Here is a 22,900-nt window from a genome sequence, read left to right as displayed (position 1 = left end):
CTGTCCTCCCCTTAATTCTTAATATTCCAAAAGGTTTCCTATAGTTCTCAGATAGGTTCAAACTAAATATGTGGAGCTTGATGTGTTTGAAGTTATGTTACAAAAATCACCTCTTTCCTCTGTTTATTCCACAGTCTCAGCTGCCGGCGATGTATTATTGTGGGAAATGGTGGAGTACTTGCAAATAAGTCATTGGGGTTAAAAATTGATGACTATGATGTTGTTGTCAGGTGAGTCTTTGACATCACAGTTTTCTTGTCATGTATTCAGTTTCTGTACCAGTTCACGTGCTATGCTGGCAAACGTTAAACCTACACTAGTGATAATATCCATTTGTATGGAAGCATTAACTAATAGGGAGGGGAAAAAAAACCCAAGAGCATATAAATGTTTGTTATAAATGGTGATCACATCAAAGGGTAAAGGCACTCCTCAAGCATTCAATTTTCCACAGCTGTTTGGGAATGTGGTCTCTCCCACTTGAACCTTCTCTTCATAGCTCCTTTCTAAAAGCTGCTGCTTTTGTGATGCCCTTAGGAGGTGAAGCAGTAAAACTTACTGTTAGATCTGCTCCCAGATATATCCCCTCGGTAGCTCAGGGAAGTAGTATTGGTCATACATGTGTAGCATTCCCCGGGACCTACACTTCACAGTTGGGAAGGGAAGAACTGAGAATGGTGCAGCATAGAGTCTTAGGAAGCATAAGGGTCTTAGGAAGCAGTAAGCCTCCATGAGTGAGGACCCAGTAATGATTAAACACCTGTAGGTGCGCCCTAGAAACTGTGAATATTTTGCCTCTGCTTCACTGCAGATGATGATGTTGAATAAGGGAGTAGAAGCAGAGTGGCATAGGAGTGGAAACAACCACAGTCAAAGTTAGGACTTCTTGCTTTCACTGAGGACCTGGATCATCGCCATCTCAGAATGCTTGAAAAACGTGCCGATATGTGAAATCACAGGTCTAGTCATAACTCTTAGTAATAAATCTGTCAAGTCAGGGAGGTGTTCTGGGTGACTGGAGATTAACAAACATAATACCTGTACTAATGGAGAGTGAGAGAGAGTGTGTGTGTAGGAGGGAGGGGGGATGTGCTCTAGGGAGCTACAGACCCATTAGTCTGACTTGAAAAAAATGGAGAGCTTTATAGCAGGTTCTGAATCATGAGTAACAAAATATTACAATGGTAAATACGAAAAGTGGGATAAACTGCAGTGTAAGTTTATAAAAACTGGTTTAACGTAGTCTAAGCTGGTATTTTTTTCCTTAGTAAGATAGCTGATTTCATATTAAAGGGAATGTAACTGATACTATCTCTCTGAACTTTAGTCAACCATGAGACATGGTGGCAAATAGCAAATTCTTAGCTAAGGTGGAAGAAAGAAAAGGATTAGGAAAAGAATTTAAGGCATAGAGAAGGTACCATTTAGCATGGTCTCCTTTCTCTCCCATGCGCTAGTAATGGGTACGTGAGGAAAGAATAGAATATACATAGAGTAATAAATACCCTCTAACTCTGGACAAAAGACCAAGAAGATCCCTTTCAGTCCTTTGTTCCTGTGAATGGTTCCCTCCTTCCCCGACAATGCTCTGGACACAGGGATGACTGTTCAGAACAGGACGAAACTTTTACAGCCCTTTTCCTAGTTCGTCCCACTGTCAGTTGCTAGCAAAGAGCTCTTACTGCTAGTTATAGTCTGGTGACCTGCAGTTATTTGAGATGAATTAAAATTCAGTTATAGCCTCTTCTTGGGCTCAGACTGTTCAAAAAGTAGCAAGAGAACAGTTTCAATCCATCTGGACTAAGCCACCCACTAAGATTTACATCAGAAAGTCCACTATTTAATTTCCAAATGAGAAGTTCATCCTTTTCTCTCCACATCAGTAAATCTAAGTCAGTTTGCAAGCTGAGAGGATAAGAGGGCAGCTAAGTACCTGTGCTGTTTGTGGGATGGATAAAGGAGAGAAAAGTCAACTGTGAAGGTTAAATGAAGCCAGGTGCTTGGATGTGGGACTGAGGAGGTGAGAGCAGACTTCTTAAATGTATCCAACTGCTTCCTTTACTCCTGGGGAAGTCCCTGTGTATAGCATCCTTTTTCATGGGTTGCAAAACTCCTTTGAAGGATCAGATTTGGGACCTAGGAGATGAATTTTAAGGGGGAGAAATGTGGTACATTTGTGAACAAAGGAGTGATCCAGCAGTATGTGGAGTTTTTTGATGCATCGTGTGTTACCGTGTGAGGATCGCTAATTGCAGCAAGAAATTTTGATCTTGTGGTGAAGAGAGTCAGATCAGCTTTGACAGTTCTAAAACAGCTTGGAGTGAGTTAGTTACTCTTTGGATTTTTTTTAATGGATATTATCAGATTTCAGTGCAGATGTTATTCCCAGCTGTTACACTGTTTACCTGGCAGGAACTTCTTGCAGCAGTCAGTCATCAGTGGTCTGAAATGCCTCCTTAGAATAGATTGCAGACAGGAAAAACAAGTATGTGTCAGAAATTCCTGGTTAGAATGAGATAGGGATTCACCTGATGATGATACTTTAGTGATATTTGGGACAGTCTTCATGGTGCCCAGGTTAGGAGTTAGTGTCTCTAAGTTCCCTGTGCCATCAGTGGATACAGAGACAGAAAAACACTCTGAAACTTCTTATGGAGAAAACTGCATGTCTGTGGGCAGTGCGAGGAGGCCTGGCATCCTAACTGAGGTTTTCTAAGATTTAGCTGTGTTTATAACCACCAGCGTGTCCTGCCTGAGAAAGGGTTCAAACTGTGTAGTATGCACCTTCATGAACACAGGTTGTGGCTGCCAGAACTTTTCCTGCTCCATTGCCTGCGCTGCCCCTGGGGCACTGACCGTGGGGCTGACAGTGCTGGCTCACTAGCAGGACTCCATCACTATGACTCCGTCAGCAGCTCACATTCTGTCCTTTTGCTGGAGACCTGAGATCATTTTACTTGGGGAAATGGTTTGTTTTGTTTCTTGTCGAGATGCAAAGTAGGGATCCCAAGTTTTGGGAGCTTTAACAAGGTAAGCAGCAAAAGAGCAAACCCAGCAGCTGGGAGTGGGGAAAACCCTGCCAAAGAGCTACACATTGACATTTGAAACAACTGCAGACGCTAACTTTCCCCTCAACTTCAAGAAGGCAGATGAAAATATGTATAACTAGCTCTCTTTACATAGTACTTCATTGTATTTATCTCTGTTACCTTTAGGGCCATGTGCTTTTACATTATGTAGGCTCATCTACCCCAAAGAGATACAACGCCTTGAATTTTAAATAATGTCAATAGCAAAAGTGAGTTATGTGTGAACGCACCGTCAGCAACAGAGGAAAATGCAAGGGATCAGGCTGGCTGGGAGCACTGTTTTTGCAGGCAGTCGGGTCTAGATACCTCAAGGTCAGGGTACAAAGCAAGGGCCTATAAACCACAAAAAAAGGCTTCACATCCTGTATAAATTGCGGTGGTGTCGATTCCTAAGTTGTTTTCCCTTTAATATCCTATTCCTAATGATAAAGTATTTTTACTAAAAATACATAGTAATTTATTCTCCTTAATTCTGAATAGAATTTCAGATTGCATACAGGGATTTTCTTCTGCTAAAAGGTTTCCCATCTAAAATGCTTACCCAGGCTGAAAAAGACAAATCCAGATCCTCCTTAACATTCCTACATGGCAAAATTTGCAGTCCATAAGCACTTTCCGTTATATTGAACTATCCCAAGTCAAGAAAGCTGCAATAATTCAAGCAGGCAATCTGTTTCATCAGGGGCTGCTGTCTGATGTCAGCAAGATTTGTATTCCAAGTTACTTGAAATTTCCTCAGCTTTGGGTTTCTAGTTTTGAATAGAAGTTCTGAATAACTTCAGTGTCATGAAAGTCATCGTTGCTGTTGACGCCAGAGCAGTTTGTTTTTTGAAGGGAAAAAACTTTGTCCCTGAGGGGTGTTTTAAAAAAAGCACAGCTAAACACATAGCATGCCCTTAGAAATCAGTGTGCCCAAGAGCAAAGCTGTGTGTCTGCTTGTGTGTTTTCAGAGTGGGATGCACTTCCACAGCAGAAACTCCTCCGAGTCAGTGAGACCGCAGTGCTGCTGAGCCTTACCCCAGCTGCGCAGCCCAACCTCTTCTTTTGCGTTGGCAGTGCAGGGCAGCTCGCCTTCTGGATGGGCCAGTTTGGGGAATTAAACCAGGTGGAGATTGTTCCTTTGTTGGTTGTTTTTGTTTTTTTTTTTTCCCCAAAATTATGAGCTGGCTTAGTTCCCTAAACAATCTCGCTGCCGGTAAGATGAGCAGCGTAAGCTCTGAACTGGGGTTGGAGCGTGAGACCAGTTTCAGTGCACTTAAACTGCCGTGGAGCTGCATCCTCTGTTTCAGCACAGTCCTGCAGAATCCAAGTAAGATATCCCAGGAGCGATGGGGTGTTAAAATATTAATGCTTAGTTTGTAACTCTAAATTTGCAAGGACAATATTTTTCAGTTTCCTTTTCCAAAGCTTCCAGCCCAATTTAAATCACAGGAGTGGATGTGCAGAAGTGGTTTGCATTACATTCAAAGAAATAATTTAAATAGCTTCTAATTAAACTGTTGTCACTTGGTATAAAGCTTCATAATTGTTTGTGATGAAGAACTGCAAGAGTTAACGTTTGCTGCTCTAACAGCTGCGTACAGGGAGCTCTTGCCCGACAGTGATTGCTGTATCATCAACATGCATAAGTGTAAGTGTGAATCCATGACAGTGTCTTCTCTGGTTGCCCTGCAGGCTGAACTCGGCTCCAGTGAAGGGCTTTGAAAAAGATGTGGGTGGCAAGACAACTCTCCGGATCACATATCCTGAAGGTGCAATCCAGAAAATGGAGCAGTATGAGAAGGATTCCCTGTTTGTTCTGGCGGGATTCAAATGGCAGGATTTCAAGTGGCTGAAATACATTGTTTACAAGGAGAAAGTGGTAAGAACGCTGTCAGCTGGCATTGTGAAGGTCACCTAATTAGAAACAGTGGGCAGACATGATATCACAGTCATATTTGCCACGCTTTGGTCTGAAGAGAGTTCCTCTGTGTGTCCTGCTGCATTTAAGTGAAGGCTTTTTTACTTCCGTGGACTTCAGCTTTAATTAAATATGCTTTACAAAGACATCTCTCTGTAACCTGACCTTGCATCACAGATGAGGCTTTCTATTCAAGATTATGTTAGTGTGTGCTATGAACAATGAATTTAATTTTTATTTATTTTAAAGCGTATATAAAAGGACCAACCTTTGCATGGATTTTATGGACTCTTAGGATTTAAGAGCAGAGGAAGGAAAAGAGAAATGGCAAGGAGAGGAAATGGGAGTTTGGGGATAAGGATGTGATGGCACAGGAGGGGAGGAGGACACAGCAACAGCACAACTTGTTGAAAAGGCTACAATCCACAGACTTAATATGACCTCTTGAATGGCACAAGCCATTATATTTTGCTCTGTTATTGCTGTACTGAGATTCATGATCTGTGTTTGGCTAAAGTATCATCCAGAACAGCAGTATCAAGTCTAATTTAAAACCATTGAAATGGTGAAGCCACCGCTTTCCCCATGTAAATATTTTGTCCCAGTCAGTTGCATTAGTGCCCTTCTGAAGTACCATGGCCCTGTTACTAGTCAGGGTTGTTCTCTGTAATTCACCCATCCTAAACGGAATCAGGTTGTGATCACTGACTTCTCATTCAGTAAATGGCTCATCTTTATCTGCTGTCATGAAGTCCAGAATAAATGGCCTCTATTTGGGTATAGTTCTTGTTTTACAAATCTTATATCTCTGTTTTCAAGTGTTCTTTAATGATTTTTCAACAAATAACCAGACAAATGGATTAACGTTCAGAGGATGGGATGTTATATTGTGTGTTTGGAGACGAAGAGAGGAGGTTGGCAGCTTATGATACACAGAATGAAACAGTCTGGGAATATAATTGTATACAGTTGTTACATAGATGGCCTTAAGGGCTCATACCTTGCTCTTGTCTCACACTGGGACCAACTTGCAATTATTTTCCTGGTACCAGATGCATGAAGTTACCTGTCAGCCTCTGGGCAAGCACAAGTGCGCTTTCGTAACATGAATAATTGAGTCAAAAGTAATTTTCTTTGGTTCATGTCACGCTCTTGTTCTTCATTCTGGGAAAGGGAAAGCCTTGGCAGTGTCAGTGCCCTACAACCTGAATGCAGTTGTAGGGACTCCTAGGGTTTAGCTTGAAGTTCAAAGGATGGATCGGTTTACTTCAAAACAAATTGAATTTCCACCTGATGCTTGCAGTCATGTGGTCATCACCAGGTTCTAATGTGGTATCCCCTGCTCTTGGAAAGATGCAGTGAATAGTTTGTTGAAACTTGCTAGAAGACTGGGGAGAGCAACTAATGTAATCTTAACCGAGTGCTTCAGTGCCCAGCTTGGCAGAGAGCAGAAAGAACTTGAGTTTCTTACATTGCATGTTACTTCAGTGCTCTTGTGGTTGGCTCCTTATCCTTCATTTCTTTGGAATAAACACTCCATTTTTTTCAGTTCTTGAAGGTGATGTTTTCCAGATCTCTTAATTCCTGTTGCTCTTTCGAACGCCTGCAGTTGATTCATATTTTTCTTGAAGAGCAGTGCCCAAAAATGTACAGAATACAGCAAATAGGAGCAAACAGCTACTTCACTAGCCTCGCAGTTCTCATTCTTTATACATCCACTGTTTTGACTGCCTTTTCCACAGTGGCATGGCACTGAAGGTGAGTGTCCAGTTCCCTGAGACTCCAGGTCTCAGGAAGAACTACAGAGCAGAACTGCCTCCCCTGTGCTTGTGCCGTTGGCTCTTCCTGCCAAAGAGCAGCACCGTGCATTTGTCCCTGCCGATTCTTTCTTCCAGAACACTTCTCCAACTTGCCAGGTTCCTTTGGCAGAGCTCTCCAGCATACCTGCCATTCTTTCCAGATTCATGTCCTCTGCAATTTAATAAACATAGTTTTTCCTCCATCATCTAGGTTGATAATGAAAAAAACACTAAACAAAGTTGGTTCCTAGGCAGACCCCAAAGTAATAACATCCTTCCCTTTCTACAGTGACCCCACTGAGAACTCCTCCTGGATAGTTTTTTTGGCCACTTCTGAACTTGTATCATAGTAGTATCATTAATAATATTTTTTGGCATGTTTTTGAAAGTGATATGTCAGAAACCTTACTGAATGCCAGTTCACGTCTTGCTTCTCCCCTATGATACTTTTTTCCCCTGTATAAAGAAATACTGTTGGGGTTTTTTCCCAATAATTATTCGCCCTTGACAAATCCACCAGGGTTGCTACTCAGTCTTTGTTATTTTTTTCAGGTGCTTACAAATAATTAATCTTGCTATTCTGAGAATCAAAATCATAAATCAACTCTCTTCCCTTTTTTTGCCTTCTTAAGGCTAGGCACTACTTTTGTCCATTTTTTAATCCTTTGACACCCTACCTGTTCTACACAAGTTCCCAAAGGGAATCATTGCTGAGTTTTGAGGCTGCTGAGCCAGTTCATAGAATACTTTAGTCCAGGTGACTGGAAAACATCTGTCTTGTCCTTTCTAGTCTGATCTCTCTCTATTTGGGGCCGAGATCTTGCTGTCACTGGCTTTAGCTGCAAGCAGATGGCTAGCACAGCTGCTTTTTCTAGTGGAAACCAATGCAAAAAATGCTGTCTGTTAGCTAGAAGAAATGACCCGATGGAGAACTAACAGTGCTATGGGAATAAGTCGTAGGCGTCTGTTTGTTCTAGTAGTGAGTGTTAGTATTTTTATCAGTGTGTGGTAAGTTCAAAATGACAAATGCCTGCCCAGTGCTCTCTGTGGAGAGTTTCTGTTTCTCTCTCAGCTGATTTTCCAGAGAAAAGGGAGTTTCTTCCTTTCCTGGATTCATCTAGAGGCACTTGCTTGACCTAGGAGCTCTGTATGCCACTGTTGCTTATTCCTTATCTGACATTAGGCCTGTCCCTCTGGAAGACTTCATCCCTGCTGCAAACCAGTGGTTACAGTCAGGAGTCTGACCTCGGGACAGAGATAAGGGAAATGGAAGCGTCCTACTAAAGAATGTGACTGCTGGGGAAGTGGACACATTCCTCAAAAAAATAGGCCGAACTCTGCCCTCTGATGTTTCCTTTGCCCCTGAATGTTGATGGCAACTGCATGTGTCCATGGTACAGTCACAGGTGGGGTATGAGACTTTCTGAATTCCTTCAGACACCAGACCTGGAGCTGCTTGGACCTGCTTGACCAGGGATTCTGGGCCAGGTACTAGGATCCTTGGTTAGTCCTCTCTCGAGTAAGTGAAATCAAAGGGAGTTTATCTGAGAAAGAGTAAATGAAAGGCGAATGGCTATTTATTGCTGGGGTCAGTGGTCAGATAAGCTTATTCCCCCTGCAGCTGAGAGGGATTTGCTCTGTGTTATGTTAGTCTTTTGGCAGCACTTGCATTCTGAGGAAGGGATAAGTGCTTTGTAGAGAGGAGGATTTTCAGGAGATGTTATAAGGAAAAAGAATCGGTGCGATGCAGAAGCAGCAGCAGAATGGTGAGGCAGAGGATTTGATGTGTTACATACAGTCTGGTGCAACAGCCTTCTGGAGATCTGCGTGATGCCTCGGTGCCCTGGGAGGCACTATATCCAGAAAGAGGAGCAGTGGAATATGGACTAAAGAAAAAGTAAAAGCTCACCTGCTTTTTGTTTCACACTAAACCAGAAATAACTGGAAGCAAATAAAAACTTGAAAGAAAAGATTAATCTAGAAAAAGGACAGGTTTGGCTAAATATTCAACATCAGCATCAAAACAAAGGTAGTCTCCATCATAGAGTTCTGGGTGAGCTGACACTCAAAATTGCAAGTCTTGGAGCAAGTCAGGGCAGTAGTGTATCACTGGAGAGTATAGCCCTGTCTTTAAGAAGGGGAAAGGTGGGTGAATCTGAGCGACTAAAACCCTGGTAATCTGATTTCAGTCATTTGACAAGCATTAGAATAAACTGAAGGAGAAAATAATTGCACTTGTTGCAAGTAAATGGGGGGAAAAGGAGTGTGGGATGGAGAAAGGTGACATGATAAGCAGAGAGGAGTGTTGGACCATGCTGACCTAATATGTCAATGTACAAGTGGAAAGGAAGTGGGTTGGAGTCCCACAGCCTGCAGTCGCATGAACCCGTGATTATTGCAGAAGGGTCACAGATGTGAGTTGTTCATGCGTCTGTGGTGACTGGTCTGGCAGTGCTGACTTGCAGTTGTCGCTGCAAGAGCCTGCTGGCATTTCCAGGCACCCCCCCTCTGATGAAACGGCTGCTGCTAGTGCATCCCCAGAGGTGGATTACTCACGGACAGTCACTCAGAACAGTTATGCTCTCTCCTGGACTGTTCTTTTTGCCAAGAGACATTACTTATACATATTGTGATCCACCCTGCCTGCTTCCCACTGTTGTACTGTCCTGCATCACACCGGGTCTCTCAGTGACAGAAGCTCTTCCTGAATACCCAAAGTACCAGTGGAATTATAGGGGGAGGGAGGTTTGGCCATATACTGCTCTTCTCTATTAAAATAATGGTCAAAAGCTGAAGGTTGCTCTATTGCGTGGAGAGTAGATGCTTCCTGAAACAAACAGAGGAATTTACAAGAGCCAGTTATGCAAACCAGCCATCACAGCCTGGCGCTGAGGCTGATTCCAGGGTGGTTTTTTGCCCGTCATTAGTGAATCAGAAGGAGCTCTCTTGCTTGCTAGGGCTTACTTCCCTGAACATCTGGCACACGGTGGTAAAGCAGCCAAGTGAGGGCAAAGGTTTCACTAGAAATTGGCAGCTCACAAGCTTCATTCTCATGTAGTAATGAGCCTGCAGATGCTTCCAGCAGGAATCTCTGCAGCCTTTGCCAGGAGGAGTCACTTGTGCAGTAAATGCCTGCGGCACCTTGAAGCTCTCTTTGATAGTGAAAGTTATAGGAGCGAGTGAGCACCTGCCTGCGAGCGAGGCCAAGTTCGATTGTCTGTCCCTTGCAGGGGCATGCCTCTGACAACTTGCACACGGCAGTGATGGCGTCTGAAAAGCAGTCATCCTTCAGTGGATGTTGAGACTCCGGCAGTGGGCACAACATAACCCCTCCTCCTTTGTCACAGCATGTCACTGCTGCTTGTGGAGATCTTGTAGATGTGGCAGCAGTGGAGATTTTTTTTAACCTTTTATTTGGGAACTGCATTTCTGCTTTAAGTCAACAGGTTACTTCCAGTCCTGCTAAAATGTATGTTACGATACCTTCCTGCCTTGATCAGCCTGTGTTACTGTGCTAGAGCCAAGGCCGGACAGCTGCCAGATCCCTCACTGTCTGCTGAGCTTTTGTTTAGAGCTTCTCCCATTAGTTAACGGCCTTGTCATGCTATGTGTTTGCTAAGGCAGACTGTGAACATCACAGCCTCATAGTACACTGTGGATTCCTTGGATTCTGAAACAGCCTTGCCTGTGAGCTGTTTTGCATCCCTGAAAAAAAACTGAGGAACCACCATGCTCCTCCTATCGGCTTGAGGAAAATAGTGAGGCTGCGAATCTGTTCTTGCTGTCCATCCTCAAGTAAAGCTTCATCCACATGCGTGTATTTCCAGCTTGTTTGGAACTTGAGCACTTGAGCAGGCAGTTTCTCTGGGTCTCGGCTAGGGAGGGAGAACTTGCTTTTTCCAATGCTGTCACTTGCCTTTGGTGACAAATGGAGTGGCCACTGCCAGTTTCACTCCAGAGTCTGCTCCTGGATTGCAAATTTTTTCTTTCCCTTTCCTCCTTCCAGGGGCTTGTTGCTTTAAAATATTTTGTATACAGTTGGTCTTTTCAGTTTTTAAAGGACTGTGAGAAAGACTCTTCATCTGGCTTTGGTGGAGCTGTAAATCCACCACTAGTTGTCTTACTGCATTATGAATGTAAAGCTTGGTTACAGATTTGTGATGCCTGATCCTGTGCTGAGAGAGCGCTCTAGCCCATCTGCTTAGAGATGTGCCTGGTTAGGCATTGCCTTGTGTCCTGCTCTCCTTGGACTTGGGTAGAAGGGGACAGAAGCTGGACTTGCTGCTCCATCATAAATGAGAAGAAGCTTTTGAATTGGGAAGTCAGCTTAAGGGTTGTCCCATTTCTTTCACAAATTTGAGTTTTCGCCTAAATAGCCATTTATAACTAATCCCTTCAAAGTATAATATAGGAAGGTATGGCTGGTGAGTAAGGCAGCCAACGAGCATAAACGACATGATGAGGCTTGCACTGGGGAAGAGGCAAGAAAGCCTTTTCAGTGGTGATTGTCCTGTGGTCCTAGCACACAGTGCAAAAGGCCATTTGTACTCACAGAGCATGGATGGATTTTAGGAGGACTTGATAGCAGAGAATACCTTATCACATCATCAGGATGGTTCAGTGCCATGCTCAAGGCAACTGAACCGTTACTAAATGTTGAAGCAAAGAAAATGCTTTGTAATAAAGTGAAAACATGAGGCAGACTCTTCTGGCTCCTACCAAGTCTCTGACTGAGAAGAAGAGGTGGGAGAGTCTGCGTGATGTATTCTGTGGAGAATATTCCGTATTCCTTTGACAGAGAGTAGCTGGGAGTTAGTTTGTCTTTCTGGGATGATTCTTGGGACAACGTTGACTCATTTTTAGGTTTTGATCTGTCTCTGGCTGTGCAGAAGACTAGTCCATACTGCCCTGAGGGGTTGTGCTCCCATGGTCAGGACCTGCTCCCCCATTGCAGTGCATTAGTGGGAATGACTCAAGGGAACAAAGGAAGACTTGCATATGAAAAAATATATCCTTCTCTGTGACTGGCCTAGGAGATCAGAGCCATTTCCAGAAGCCGTAAGGAGAAGTATGAACACTGGTGCCCTATGAGAGAAGGTGAGCCAGGTTTTTTCCAGTCATGGTTAGAAGAGAGGCTGGAAAATATACAGGTATGTTATATAAAATCTTGTCCCTGCTGACCAGAAGAGGGAGAAGACCTTAGTTCTGTATTGTATAGCTTTTAACAAGCTTTCAGGTAGCACTGTGGTGAGAACCATACAGGAACCTCAGTAGACAAATGACCCAGTTTGCAACACAGGCCTTGGGGAAGACTTCCTGGCCAGATTCCCAAAGGAAGGTTGTTGGTATGGAAAGTGCAGGCTGGAGCTTGCCCTTCATACATACCTGCATGCAACAGCGTAATAAGATTAGGCAGGTCACTACATAGCTGAGAGCTGTTCCCACCCAGGCATACTTAGTGTGTCTGTAAGTACACTGTCAAGCATCAGCTGGTGATAGGGGCTGCTCTGATGGCGTTGCAGTGTGCCTTCATAGCATTTAATATTATCAGATGGATGCACGCTGGACAATAAAACTTGTCCACCTGGATTGGATAGTCATCAGTATCCACAAGTATGTAGCCACATTCACCTAAGCTTCTGGGGCAGATGAAGAAAATAAAAAATAGCCACAAGTACACTATTTTCTGGATGAAAAAATTCCAGGTATCAAAAGTTTGCGAAGTATCTATTTTTGTAGGAATAACATCATTGATTACCCCAATTTTAGACAGTTTCTCCTTAAAATTCAGATAAGAGTTGTTGGTGTGCCTGCCCTTCCAGTCATTCCCACACCATGCATGATTTTTGTCCTTTTTTTTGTCCCTTGCTGTGCTTGCTATTACTTAACTCCAGTCTTCCTTGCACTATACTTCCTATTAAAAGATGAGAAGCATTTATTCATGCTAGGCTTCGGTATTCCTTAAAGAACCTTTATCCCACATCTGCCAAGACAACATCATCTCCATTTCTGGCTCAGTAATCCTAGCTGTGACATGAAAATCGGAGAGCTCCAGTCAGATTTTTATTCTTTAGTTCCTTTTCCTTCACATCATTCTTCAATGAAGAGACCCAAGCAGAATTTACCCCCTGAAGAGACTGAATCATTGCCCTAGTAGGACATCCTTTCTGGGATTGCCTCACCATCCTGCTTTATCCTGAGACAATTTCTTCCTAAAATTGTCATCTTCTAATCTCTTCTGATGTCTGCTGCCATCCAAGTGACAGTTGCTGTCCTTTCCTAGATACTTGATCACTCCTTTATTCTTCATCCATGACTCAACCAAAGTCAAAAAAGATGGATAAAGAGTTGCAGTTTTTCCACATCTCTTCTTTTCAAAAGCCAACATGAGCAAGGGCCAACTGAAGACCTAGTGCAGCTGTCTTGAAAAAGCATCGGGAGGATGCTCATGTTGCACTCGCCCTCTTTGGCAGGCTCTGGCAATATTCAGACATCAATGTTATGCAAATCCTGGTAGGTGCATTACAAGGTCATACTGCATGTAAACTCAGGTTATACTGGTTAGCTGCATTGATCAAAGGTAGGCTTGGAATATCTGAGGCAATGTAAAGAAATTCATTCTAAATCTGATGCTGATCTTAATGAAACACTCAATTCCCTAAACAGCAGAGCTAACAAAATTGCCTGATTGCCTGTGGATTTATGTCCTGCTCCCTCATGCCTCCCTCTTGCACCGCAATACTCTCAGATTTCCCTCACCTCATAAATACCCAGTATGCTCTGTGCTCCTTTTTATCCCTCACTACTGCCTGGTGTTTGTATGCTGGCCAAGACATGCATGTTCACTGGCCCATATGTACGTGATTGGGCACCTGGCAGACCAAATGAACAGATAAGTGCTGAGCTCGCACGACATCATCTCCACCTGGCCTCACATGCAGACATGTGGGGGTGTCTTCTACCCAGACGTACAAGGCTTTACCACCAGTGCAGCCCATGCCTGCTGAGGATATTGCATTGCCCACGTGTGCAGCAGATGTTCCTCCATACTGGAGCAGTGCTTTGTGAATCCAGCACGTGGAAAAAGTCAGAGAAGATCATTAACAGTGAAACTGAGACGTCGCCCAGAGGGTAACAGCTATTCATGCAAGTGTTAGTAGACTAAAGATGTTCTGTGTTAACACTTCAGTAAAGAACTACAAGAACCATTTGAAGTCTGCAAAGCCTCCTTTAGTCTAAGAGATTTGGGTTCAATTTATTTAGCCTATGCATGAGATTTTGGGGAGATTTACTTGTAGTCTCTCTCTATCTACCTAGAGGGAACATTTTTTCTCAGAAGACTTTTTAATTTAGTAGGAAGAAGTATATCTGAAGCTAGGCAAACGACCAAAAAAGGCAGCACATTTATATCGGTATAATTATTTTTGCTACATCTGCCCTACAGGCTTGATGAATTTGCTCTTGAAGTCTTAAAATCAAGACTGGATATCTTGGTAAAGTTCCGCTCAAGCAGTGTGAAAGTAAAGGACTGGAAGGAGAAGTTGGTGATGGAAGGAGCATGGCTCCCTGCTATGCAGGACACTCAGGAGGATGTCGGCAGGATCTCTCTTGGCCTTTCGAGCAGTGCTGATAAGAAATAGCAGAATGTGGTGGCTAGGAGCTGAAGCTAGATAAAATCAGCCTGGACAGATGTGATTTCCTAGAAATCTGTGCTTATAATACTCAAATGACATACTTGCAGAGGTGAGCACTGACTGCTGACACGTTTTTCTGAAACACAGACTTAATCCAGCATCTGGGAGAATCCTGTTTCCTGGGAGTACCCAGGACAGGGCTGCACTCTTGCGTTGCCTTCTCGCCATCCTGTTCTGTGACTCTGGGAAGCCCTGTCCTCGCTCTCTATGACCCGTTTGTTGACTGTGAGGAGCAGGATAGCAAGCCAGTAATACCCTTGACAGCTTTTCATGAAAGTAAGTTATTTGCTTCATCCAGTTGTCTGCAAGGGTCACAGCAAAATTTCCTCTTCCTGGGGCACAATTAGCCAGATCTGTTTCTGCATCCCGAGGGAGAAGGCTTCGTGGAGTCTCTGAGGTGAGCAATCTCCAGCATAACAAAATTTCCCAGAAGAGCCCTTCAGAAAGCATTGCAACACCACGGGATGCTGTGAGTTCACCCATGTGCCGTGTGAAGACTCACAGAGGAGGGGAAAAACACTGATTTGATTTTGTAAATAAAATCACATGCTTTCTATCAGTGGCTGAAAAGAGACTCCCCTTTCACAGCTCCAGGAATTTTGCTGTCTGCTTTTTTTTCTTGAAACTGGGAAAAAAAAAAAGTCTGAACAGTAAATATTTATCCAAGATGTGTGGTTGTTAATATGATCCAGTCTTCAGTGATTTTGAATGGTGTCATGATGACAGATGTTAACTCAGAAAGGAATAGATTGGACGATTTATGCCTGAAACACATGTGTTCCTTGGCGGGCTCCATGGATTACTTGCATAGTTAGTGCTGTCTGAGCAATTTGTAACATTTTCTCTGCCTCGAAGCACCGAGGGCTCCAGGACAGGGGGTTGACCTATATCTCCAGTTTGCTATAATAAACACTGAGGTAACTAAACTCCCCGTGTGCTTTTATCTTCCTAAATTTATCTCTCCCCCTGTGCTTCAGCTGCGTGTGGTGCTTCTGGTTCTTCCCAAGAATGACAGCTTCTTTCTGCAAGAGAGGAGGATGTCCCTGTGTGCGCGGGGTGCGAATCCCTGACCTCCTCCCCCTCTAATTCAGCTTCTCTCCTACCTCAACGCTCGCAGTTATTTAATGCGAACACTTGTCCTGACAACAGAAGTGAAAATAAACCAAGCCATGTGAAGGTAGTAAGCAAGAGAGATTCTGGGAAGACCTCACATTTTTTTTGTGGTATTTGTATTCTTACGGTTGCAAATTTATGGGATGTGTCTAAGGGTGTTTCTTCTCTTCTTAGTTAAGACCAGGTTTGTAGAAGTGTTTGTATCTTATTTATTATTTATTTTTTTAATCAGAGACATAAAATTGAAGGAAAATGGCCAAGCTGTTGGGTGCACAAGGCTTTTGATAGGTCTACTTGGAAGTTTTTCTCAGCTGGTCAGTTGTGTTCTGGCCATTTTCCGTGAAATGAACTTTGCCCACAACTGACAAGTACAGAAAATACCGAGCCTGGCCCAGGCAATCAGCACTTTGACTATTTGGAAAAAAACTCGTAAATGTAAATGTTCTGTTTGGATTACAGTTTATTTAAATTCTCATCTTTTAAGAATATTAAATAATGTTACTTAAAAAACTCTTCTTTTATAAAACACCTATTATTAATGCAAGTCTAGAAAATAAAGTAGGGCAGGAGCTTCCTGGCATCTTCCCAGCCTCTTGTTATTTTGACCTTTCTGCTTTCTCCTCCTAAAGGATGCTGAATAATTTGTATATGTTCTATATGAACACTCAGTGAACATACAAATTATTTGGCTTCTCGTTTCAGCAAAGATGCCAAAATAGGAGAAGACAGATTTTCTGTGTACTCTTGCTGTAAAAACAGTATAAAAATTTCCCTAGAGACTCACTTTAAGATAACTTCGGAAAGCGATGAGGGTTTCTAGGCCATAATTCTTCCTGTGGTGATCCTTTAGCTTTTTTTATTGTAATGTGCCAGGAGTTTAGTCTAAATATGTGTTGTTTAATGAGTTGTTGTTTGTATTCAAACTCTTGAACCAGTTCAGCTCCCTAAAAAAGACTTTGCTGATGGGTGTCCTCAGATGCCCTGGGATGCCCTCATGCTTTGTCACCAAAGCCTGCAAAGACAGCGTTTTTTTAAAATTTTTTTTAATTTTTTTTTCTTTTGTGCAGGCATACTGTTGTAAGTGGAGCAGGTATCTGTGCTTATAGTTGGGATCACCTTGTGTTTTCTGTTATAAGCAATGGGGAAAATGCTCTATCATCTTATTACAGTCATCTTTGAGCTGATGTTTTCCATGCCACGTGTTTGGCACAGCTGGAAAGTTTAGCTAAAATAACTTTGCTGTCTCTCAGGATAAGGCTACTGAAAATGCACAGTTTTATCCCCGTTTTAAAAAAATTAAAAAAAAACCCCATAGTCTCCCACCCTATTTTGCTGAGATTCTCTTGTTCTTCAGGGCAGTGGTTGGGAATCAGTGAGGCTGTGTTACCATGGCAGCCTGCTGTGGCTCCTGCTGTTCTGTGAAATCCCATGGCTCGGTCTGATGTTCCATGGGGGCTGTTGTACGCTGGCGGCGCAGCGCTGTGTGTGCTGGGCACGGTCTGTCCTACCAGCGCTCTCCTGCCCTGCCTGCGCTGGTCAGGTGCCCTCCCCGTACGGTTAGTCGGGGTGCAGCATCGCCAGGGATGCAAGAACCAAATAGGATTTTCCCTTCGGCTGCTTCTCCACAAAGAGATTGGGGCATGGACAACAGACCTGGGAGCAGGGAATCTCTCCTGGACTCTCAGGAACCCCCTCTCCTCCTGCCAGCCACCTGGGCAACGTGAAGGAGCAGCAGCCTGGTCTGGTGCATGGCAAGAGCAGGAGTATTGGAGATTGAAGGGTGATGGGTACTGGGGACAGCAGAGAAAGGAAGGGAGCAACCAGCAGGGAACTCCTCAAACATTTGCAGGTTTGTTAGGTGTAAATAGTTCAGGAACCCTGTAAGAGGGTGCATTTTTTCTCCTCTAACGGCTGATCTCAATACAATAGCTTACTGGAGCTTGTAGTTGCACTTAGAGGACTGTGCCCTCAGTTTAATTGCTCCATTTGGTAGAGTTTTTCTTGAGTTGATTTTTTTTGGTGGATTTTTTCTTGAGTTGATTTTTTTTTTGACATATTAAGTTACCCTTTAAGACTTTTTAAAGAGCTTTATGGTTATAAAAATCAAGCTGCCAGAAGTTAGGAAAAGCAAGAAAAAACCATTGCATTTTCAACATTAATTCAGTTCTCCTGTGCAGATGTTATCCTTAATTACATAATTATATCCTCACTCTTTCAGAACGCAGCTGTCTATCAAATGGAGAGGGAAGACTGAGATTTAGGCTAATTTCTGTAATGCAAGACATTCAGCCTTGGTATGAGTAGTTGCAGAAGCTGTAGAACATATTGTGGATAAGAGAGAAGAGAGGAGAAAGAATGGTCTCCTGATTACAGACACTGAGGATTCCTCTTGAGGAGGTGGTTTGGCCTTTAACTGATGTGATGCTGGGCAAGTTAGATCAGAATTTCCCCCAAACACATTTAAGTCTCATGGGGCGGATATGCAGGAGAGCTGGGTATTCAGCAGCAGCAAAGTCAATGGAGTTGTACTGTGAGCTTAACAAATGTTCTGAAAATTCAGCTTAAGATGTCTGAAGTAGAGCATCAGGAGGCAATGGAAACTGTGGGCATTCATCTTTGTCTGTTTTTTTCCCCTGTAAAATGGTGTAATACATACCAAATATTGCAGAGATGCTCTAAATATGAAAGTATTGTTTGTAAAACACTTAGATATATGGCAATATAAGAAAAATCTTGTGGGAAAATTAGAAAGTCACTGTTCACAACAGAAATCCTGAGCTGAAGCTCTGAAGTTGCAGGGCTGTTGTCCTACTTCAGCACTTAGTAACACATGGATTTGGCCTTTCAGCCATGGTATTCTTTTAATAGATGTTATGCGAGTACGACATTTCATAAACTATGTCATAAAAATAATAGCAAAATAAAGGGGCTGGTCTCTTATGGGAATAAAATACCCTGTAAATAATGGTGATGATATAGGGCCTGTTCTTCTTTGGGATTTTTCTGAAACTGTACTACTTTAGGTATTTTTTCATTGAAGGATTATTATTATTCACAGACAAAAAACCACAACAGAAACATAAATTGTCTAAATCCATTCCTTTTACTAAAAACTTCCGTCTTTCCTAAAATATTTCAAAACAGGAATATTTCTTCAAATTTTGGCTCAAAATCCAGCTTACATTTTGAACAAAAGAGTCTGTAGTAGAGTCTATCCATCACCCTGTTTGTGCATACTACAAACACATCTTCTGACACACCGTATGTGAGCTATCATTTATGCTTTGACTTGTGAAACACAGTATTCATCAGAACAATCTTCAGTTTTTTTCTGCAGCTCATCTGACGTGTTCCAAGCTTCATTTTCTTCACAGGACAATCTCTTTTTCAACGGCGTTTTGTTATCTTACAACTGTGAACCGTGTCAATTTTTCTCTCAGTTACACAGATAAAACCATAGCAGTACATTAAGAAAAAGGAATTCCTTTGCATTTACAACGCAGTGTAAAAATAAATTTGCTGTCCTGACTCTTTAGAGCTGGTCGTGGCCTCATGCTGCCTAGTCCTCTGAATCGGAAGATGACAGTTGGTATTAGACCAGCAACACAGGCGGCCCATGTCTGTCTGTAGGTTAGCTGTAGCACTGAAAGTTACTTCGGTCAAGTGAAGTTTGAAATTCAGTAGGCCTATTGGTATATGCTTTTCCGCTTATTCGTAACATATGCTTGCAGGTAAACAGGGCAAAAACTTCCTACTGACGGCCACGGGAAAGAGCATATTGCTATGTTTTAGCAAATTGACCTGGTGTGTAACGCACCAGTGCCACCTTTACGTCCCAGATGGCTTTTGTCACCATTGAGGTTGCTACTTTCTGAGCTGGTGTCTGTGGATAAGGCGGCTTCCAGTTTCTTGTGTAGCCAGGGTGCCATGTAGTTTATATGTCTAGCGCAAAGTTTAAAGTCCGCAACCACTACTTGGAATTAAGTTTCCTTTCTCTTGTGGTTTTCAACCTGGTTATCAAGCCTAAGGAAACTAATCTCTAGCCAATGTAGTGAAGTATTATTAGCTCAACTGTACCAATGAAGAAGCATAGTTAGAGTTTTGCTTTAAAAAAAAAAAGCTCTAGTAGTACCATGTATTAAGAGGTGCTTTTGTCTCCAGCATGCTTTGCTGCTCTTTGCCACTAAAAACACTGGGTAGAAAATGTGTTTGGGTTTCACACTGAGAAACATTAGTAAAAGCTAAATTTGGGGGGTTTACAACCTGTCAGGAGTTCTCTTGGGTGCTGCGAGGCTGTTGGGAGATGGGGGATAGTCCAAGAGCTGCATCTCTTTTGGCAGTGGGACAAAGAGAAGATGAAGGAAAGGCTTGAGCACTATCTGCAATGTTCCTGCTTCAGGCAGAGTAAGAGCATTTCAGTGGGGCAGATAAGAATGGAACAAAATGTTCTAGACTCTAGAACATTTCTAGACTCTAGAAACCGAAGATAGGGAAATTCAGAACAAGTGCTGGCCATCGGAGCCGTGTACAGAGGGTGGTGAGGGGTTCTCCATCACTTTGAGAAGGTTGGGTAAATATATTTGAAGTGTGGGCTACTGGGTCTGGCAGTTGACCATCAACCCAGACTGCAGGCTCTCAGCACCTCTGTTCTTGTTGGTAAAAATTCCTTGTTGCTTTGATAATCGGTGCAAATGATGCAACTTCGTTTATATTACCACTTGTAGAAGAGCATTTTCTAGGCCTCCGTGTCTACTTGACCGCTGAGAAATGCAGCATTGGCTGATAAGATGGTTATTTTCTAGCGGAAACACACCTTCCACATCTAATTCAGTTATGCCTGAGCAGAAACCTTTCAAAAGCCTCTGCAGATGGATTGCAGCCGTCCTGCTGTACCCCGTGTTTGTGTGACAGTGAGTGCTTGTGGATGACGGGTATAGAATAAACCACATTCCAGCCTAGGTGGGGGCAGAGATCCCGGTGAACTGTGTGCTCCCAGGCACGGTGAGGTCTTGTGACTGGTATGTCATCGCCTGGCTTTTTCTTTCCCTCATGCCCTTCTTCCTCTCCATTTCTGGTGTTATCAGAGTTTGAAAGAGCAATAATCTCCATTTACCACAGGTTCTCTCTCCAGTCTTTTCATCTTTCTTGTTGCTTTGCAGCAGAGTATTGCATACCTAGACTTTATTCAACTTTGTGTTGTGCTTAGCTGACCTTTGCAATCTCCCTGTCCCCTTCCCATCAGACTTAGAAGTCTTCCAGAGCAACGCTGCTTGTACTTCTAAGTCCAGCAGTCTCACAGAAGTATAGAAGAGGCAGCATCCCTGTCATCAGGATGCAATAGCATCACCCCTCATTTTGCTTAGTATATTAGAAATGTTGTTATTCTGGGAGACTCAGCCTGCTTCTAGCTGTTTGTATCTTCTGTTGAGGTGTGCTTCTTGGCTAAGGCTCTGAGTTTCCACATTTTATTTTAGCATATGTTGTGATTCGCCTTGGTAAATCTGAGAACAGGAGATGGAAAACTGAATGGAGACAAAAATAGCTTACAAGCGGCTGTCCCTATTACCCTTCAGTATTCTGCAAATGGGCAGAATGAGGAATTATAGCTGGATTGCCTTGTTCCTGGAGCTATTAGGTGAGCCCTGCCATTTTTTATCCCTTCCTCATAACCTGCCATCTCTGGTCTGTCACATCTATAGCCATTTATTCCTGGAGTGGTGTCTCTAGAGGGGATATTTCTGCCTCTCTCCCTGGATGAAAGCTGTACAAGAGACTGGCCTGAAAGCCTTGGCCCATCTAAATTCTTCTACTTTTTAAATAGTCTCCTCTAAAGCCTTTAGTGATGTCCTTTACAATTATACAATTTTGAAAATACTCCAAGATTGCTTAAAAATGCTGTGGCCCTCAGGGACTTGCTCTTCAGTCATGTTTTCCTGTCTGCCTCTCTGTGTTGCTAGTTTCTTTATGCTTATACTGTAAGCTCTTTTTGGCAGCCCCTGGCACTGTGAACGCTGATCTGTGACTGAGGCTCCAGGTGCACAGTAATACCACGAATAATAAAGGTGGGAACTTAACACGGGGAAACCTGATTTCCAGCCTGGACCCTATGGTTTCCACCTCGATGCCAGGAGGTGATGAGATACTTATGATGAACAGGAAGGGAGATATTGCATCTTCAGAGGCCTACCCTTAAGCACTGCAGGCTTAGTCACTGTAGCAGAGAACAGGGGGTGCCCCCAACCTCAAACATGAGTCTGAGCTTCCGAATCTGGTTGAAAAAGCGTGCCTTCCCTCCCAGTGCCTGCTGTTCCTCGGGTGGCTGCCTGTCTCCTCCTAGCCTAAAAAGGGACAGCGTTCCCCGATGGGAAGTAATTGCTTTGGAAACCTCGCTGAACATCTGTGTCCAATCAGACTGAACATCCACACCAGGCGTAGCGGCGGCCCGTGGCCGAGCATCGGCAGTAGCGCGGAGCCTTGGAAGGGGCTGCATTCCCGACACCACAGTTCCCGAGGGGGTTGCGTCAGGGGAGCAGCCTCCCCGGGCTTGCAGTTGTGGTGGTGCTGCGTTTTGTAGCTTGCCAGTGACGAGCTGCAGAACAGAACCACGAGTCTTGAGATCTAGCTCAGAACGACAGGGTTTGTAGAACCAAACCACAAGGCTGAGAATTTCAGTAATTATAAGCCAGGAAAACAGTTTTCAGTTCTTAGCCCTATACGGGGCTTTGCCTACTGTATAGGTGGAAGTATGAGAGCTGTCTGCTGAGACTCCACATTTCTCCCTACAATTGTTTTAGAAACTACAGAGGGAAAACACACCAAAATGAAAGATTACCCCAGGTGTCCCTCAATCTCAGGGGAACTGCTCAGAAAAGTTACAGGGAAGAACACAGAGCAAATAGAAATAAGACAGAAGGGAGAAAACAGAGCAATTTCAGAGCCATGTGATAGCTGAGGAAAATGCTTAGGGAAATAGTCTGGATGAATGACAGGAGAAACAGCCACACAGAAGGGACCAAAGCAGACAGGTTGTATTCCCAGCTAGGGATAGGGTCCGCATTTGTTTTGCATTGGCATTGAATTAGCTGAGAGGAGCCCAGGTACGGTCCTAGTGGTTCACACAGCACTGGGAAAATGGGCAGCTGTGATATGTGTAGTTATCTCTTTCTGAACAGCTCAAGCAACAGCAAAGAATAAAAGTCACAAATGTTTGTAATCTTTCTTCTTTTTCTTTTCTCTTTAATGTTTTGTGTGTAATGTAAAAGTCATGTAAAACCTACTTAAATCCCAAAACTTATGTAGAATCTC

At 43.3% G+C, this 22,900-nt stretch overlaps 1 protein-coding gene across 8 annotated transcripts in view; it reads left to right on the top strand.

Annotated features, from left to right (window-relative positions):
- The window catches only part of ST3GAL3 (ST3 beta-galactoside alpha-2,3-sialyltransferase 3), a 194,364-nt gene that overhangs the window by 140,573 nt on the left and 30,891 nt on the right, over positions 1-22,900 (top strand). For all 8 annotated transcript variants that reach the window (XM_076340374.1, XM_076340373.1, XM_076340375.1 and 5 more), the window contains 2 exons: positions 135-230; positions 4,764-4,950. In XM_076340374.1, coding sequence (XP_076196489.1) covers positions 135-230; positions 4,764-4,950 — 283 coding nt within the window. The remainder of the gene's footprint in view (positions 1-134; positions 231-4,763; positions 4,951-22,900) is intronic.

The sequence above is a fragment of the Aptenodytes patagonicus genome, chromosome 5 (genome assembly GCF_965638725.1).
Source record: "Aptenodytes patagonicus chromosome 5, bAptPat1.pri.cur, whole genome shotgun sequence".
In the NCBI taxonomy this organism is placed as follows: Eukaryota; Metazoa; Chordata; class Aves; order Sphenisciformes; family Spheniscidae; genus Aptenodytes; species Aptenodytes patagonicus.
The sequence above is the reverse complement of the archived record's forward strand: the minus strand, read 5'-3'. Positions and strand labels throughout refer to the sequence as shown.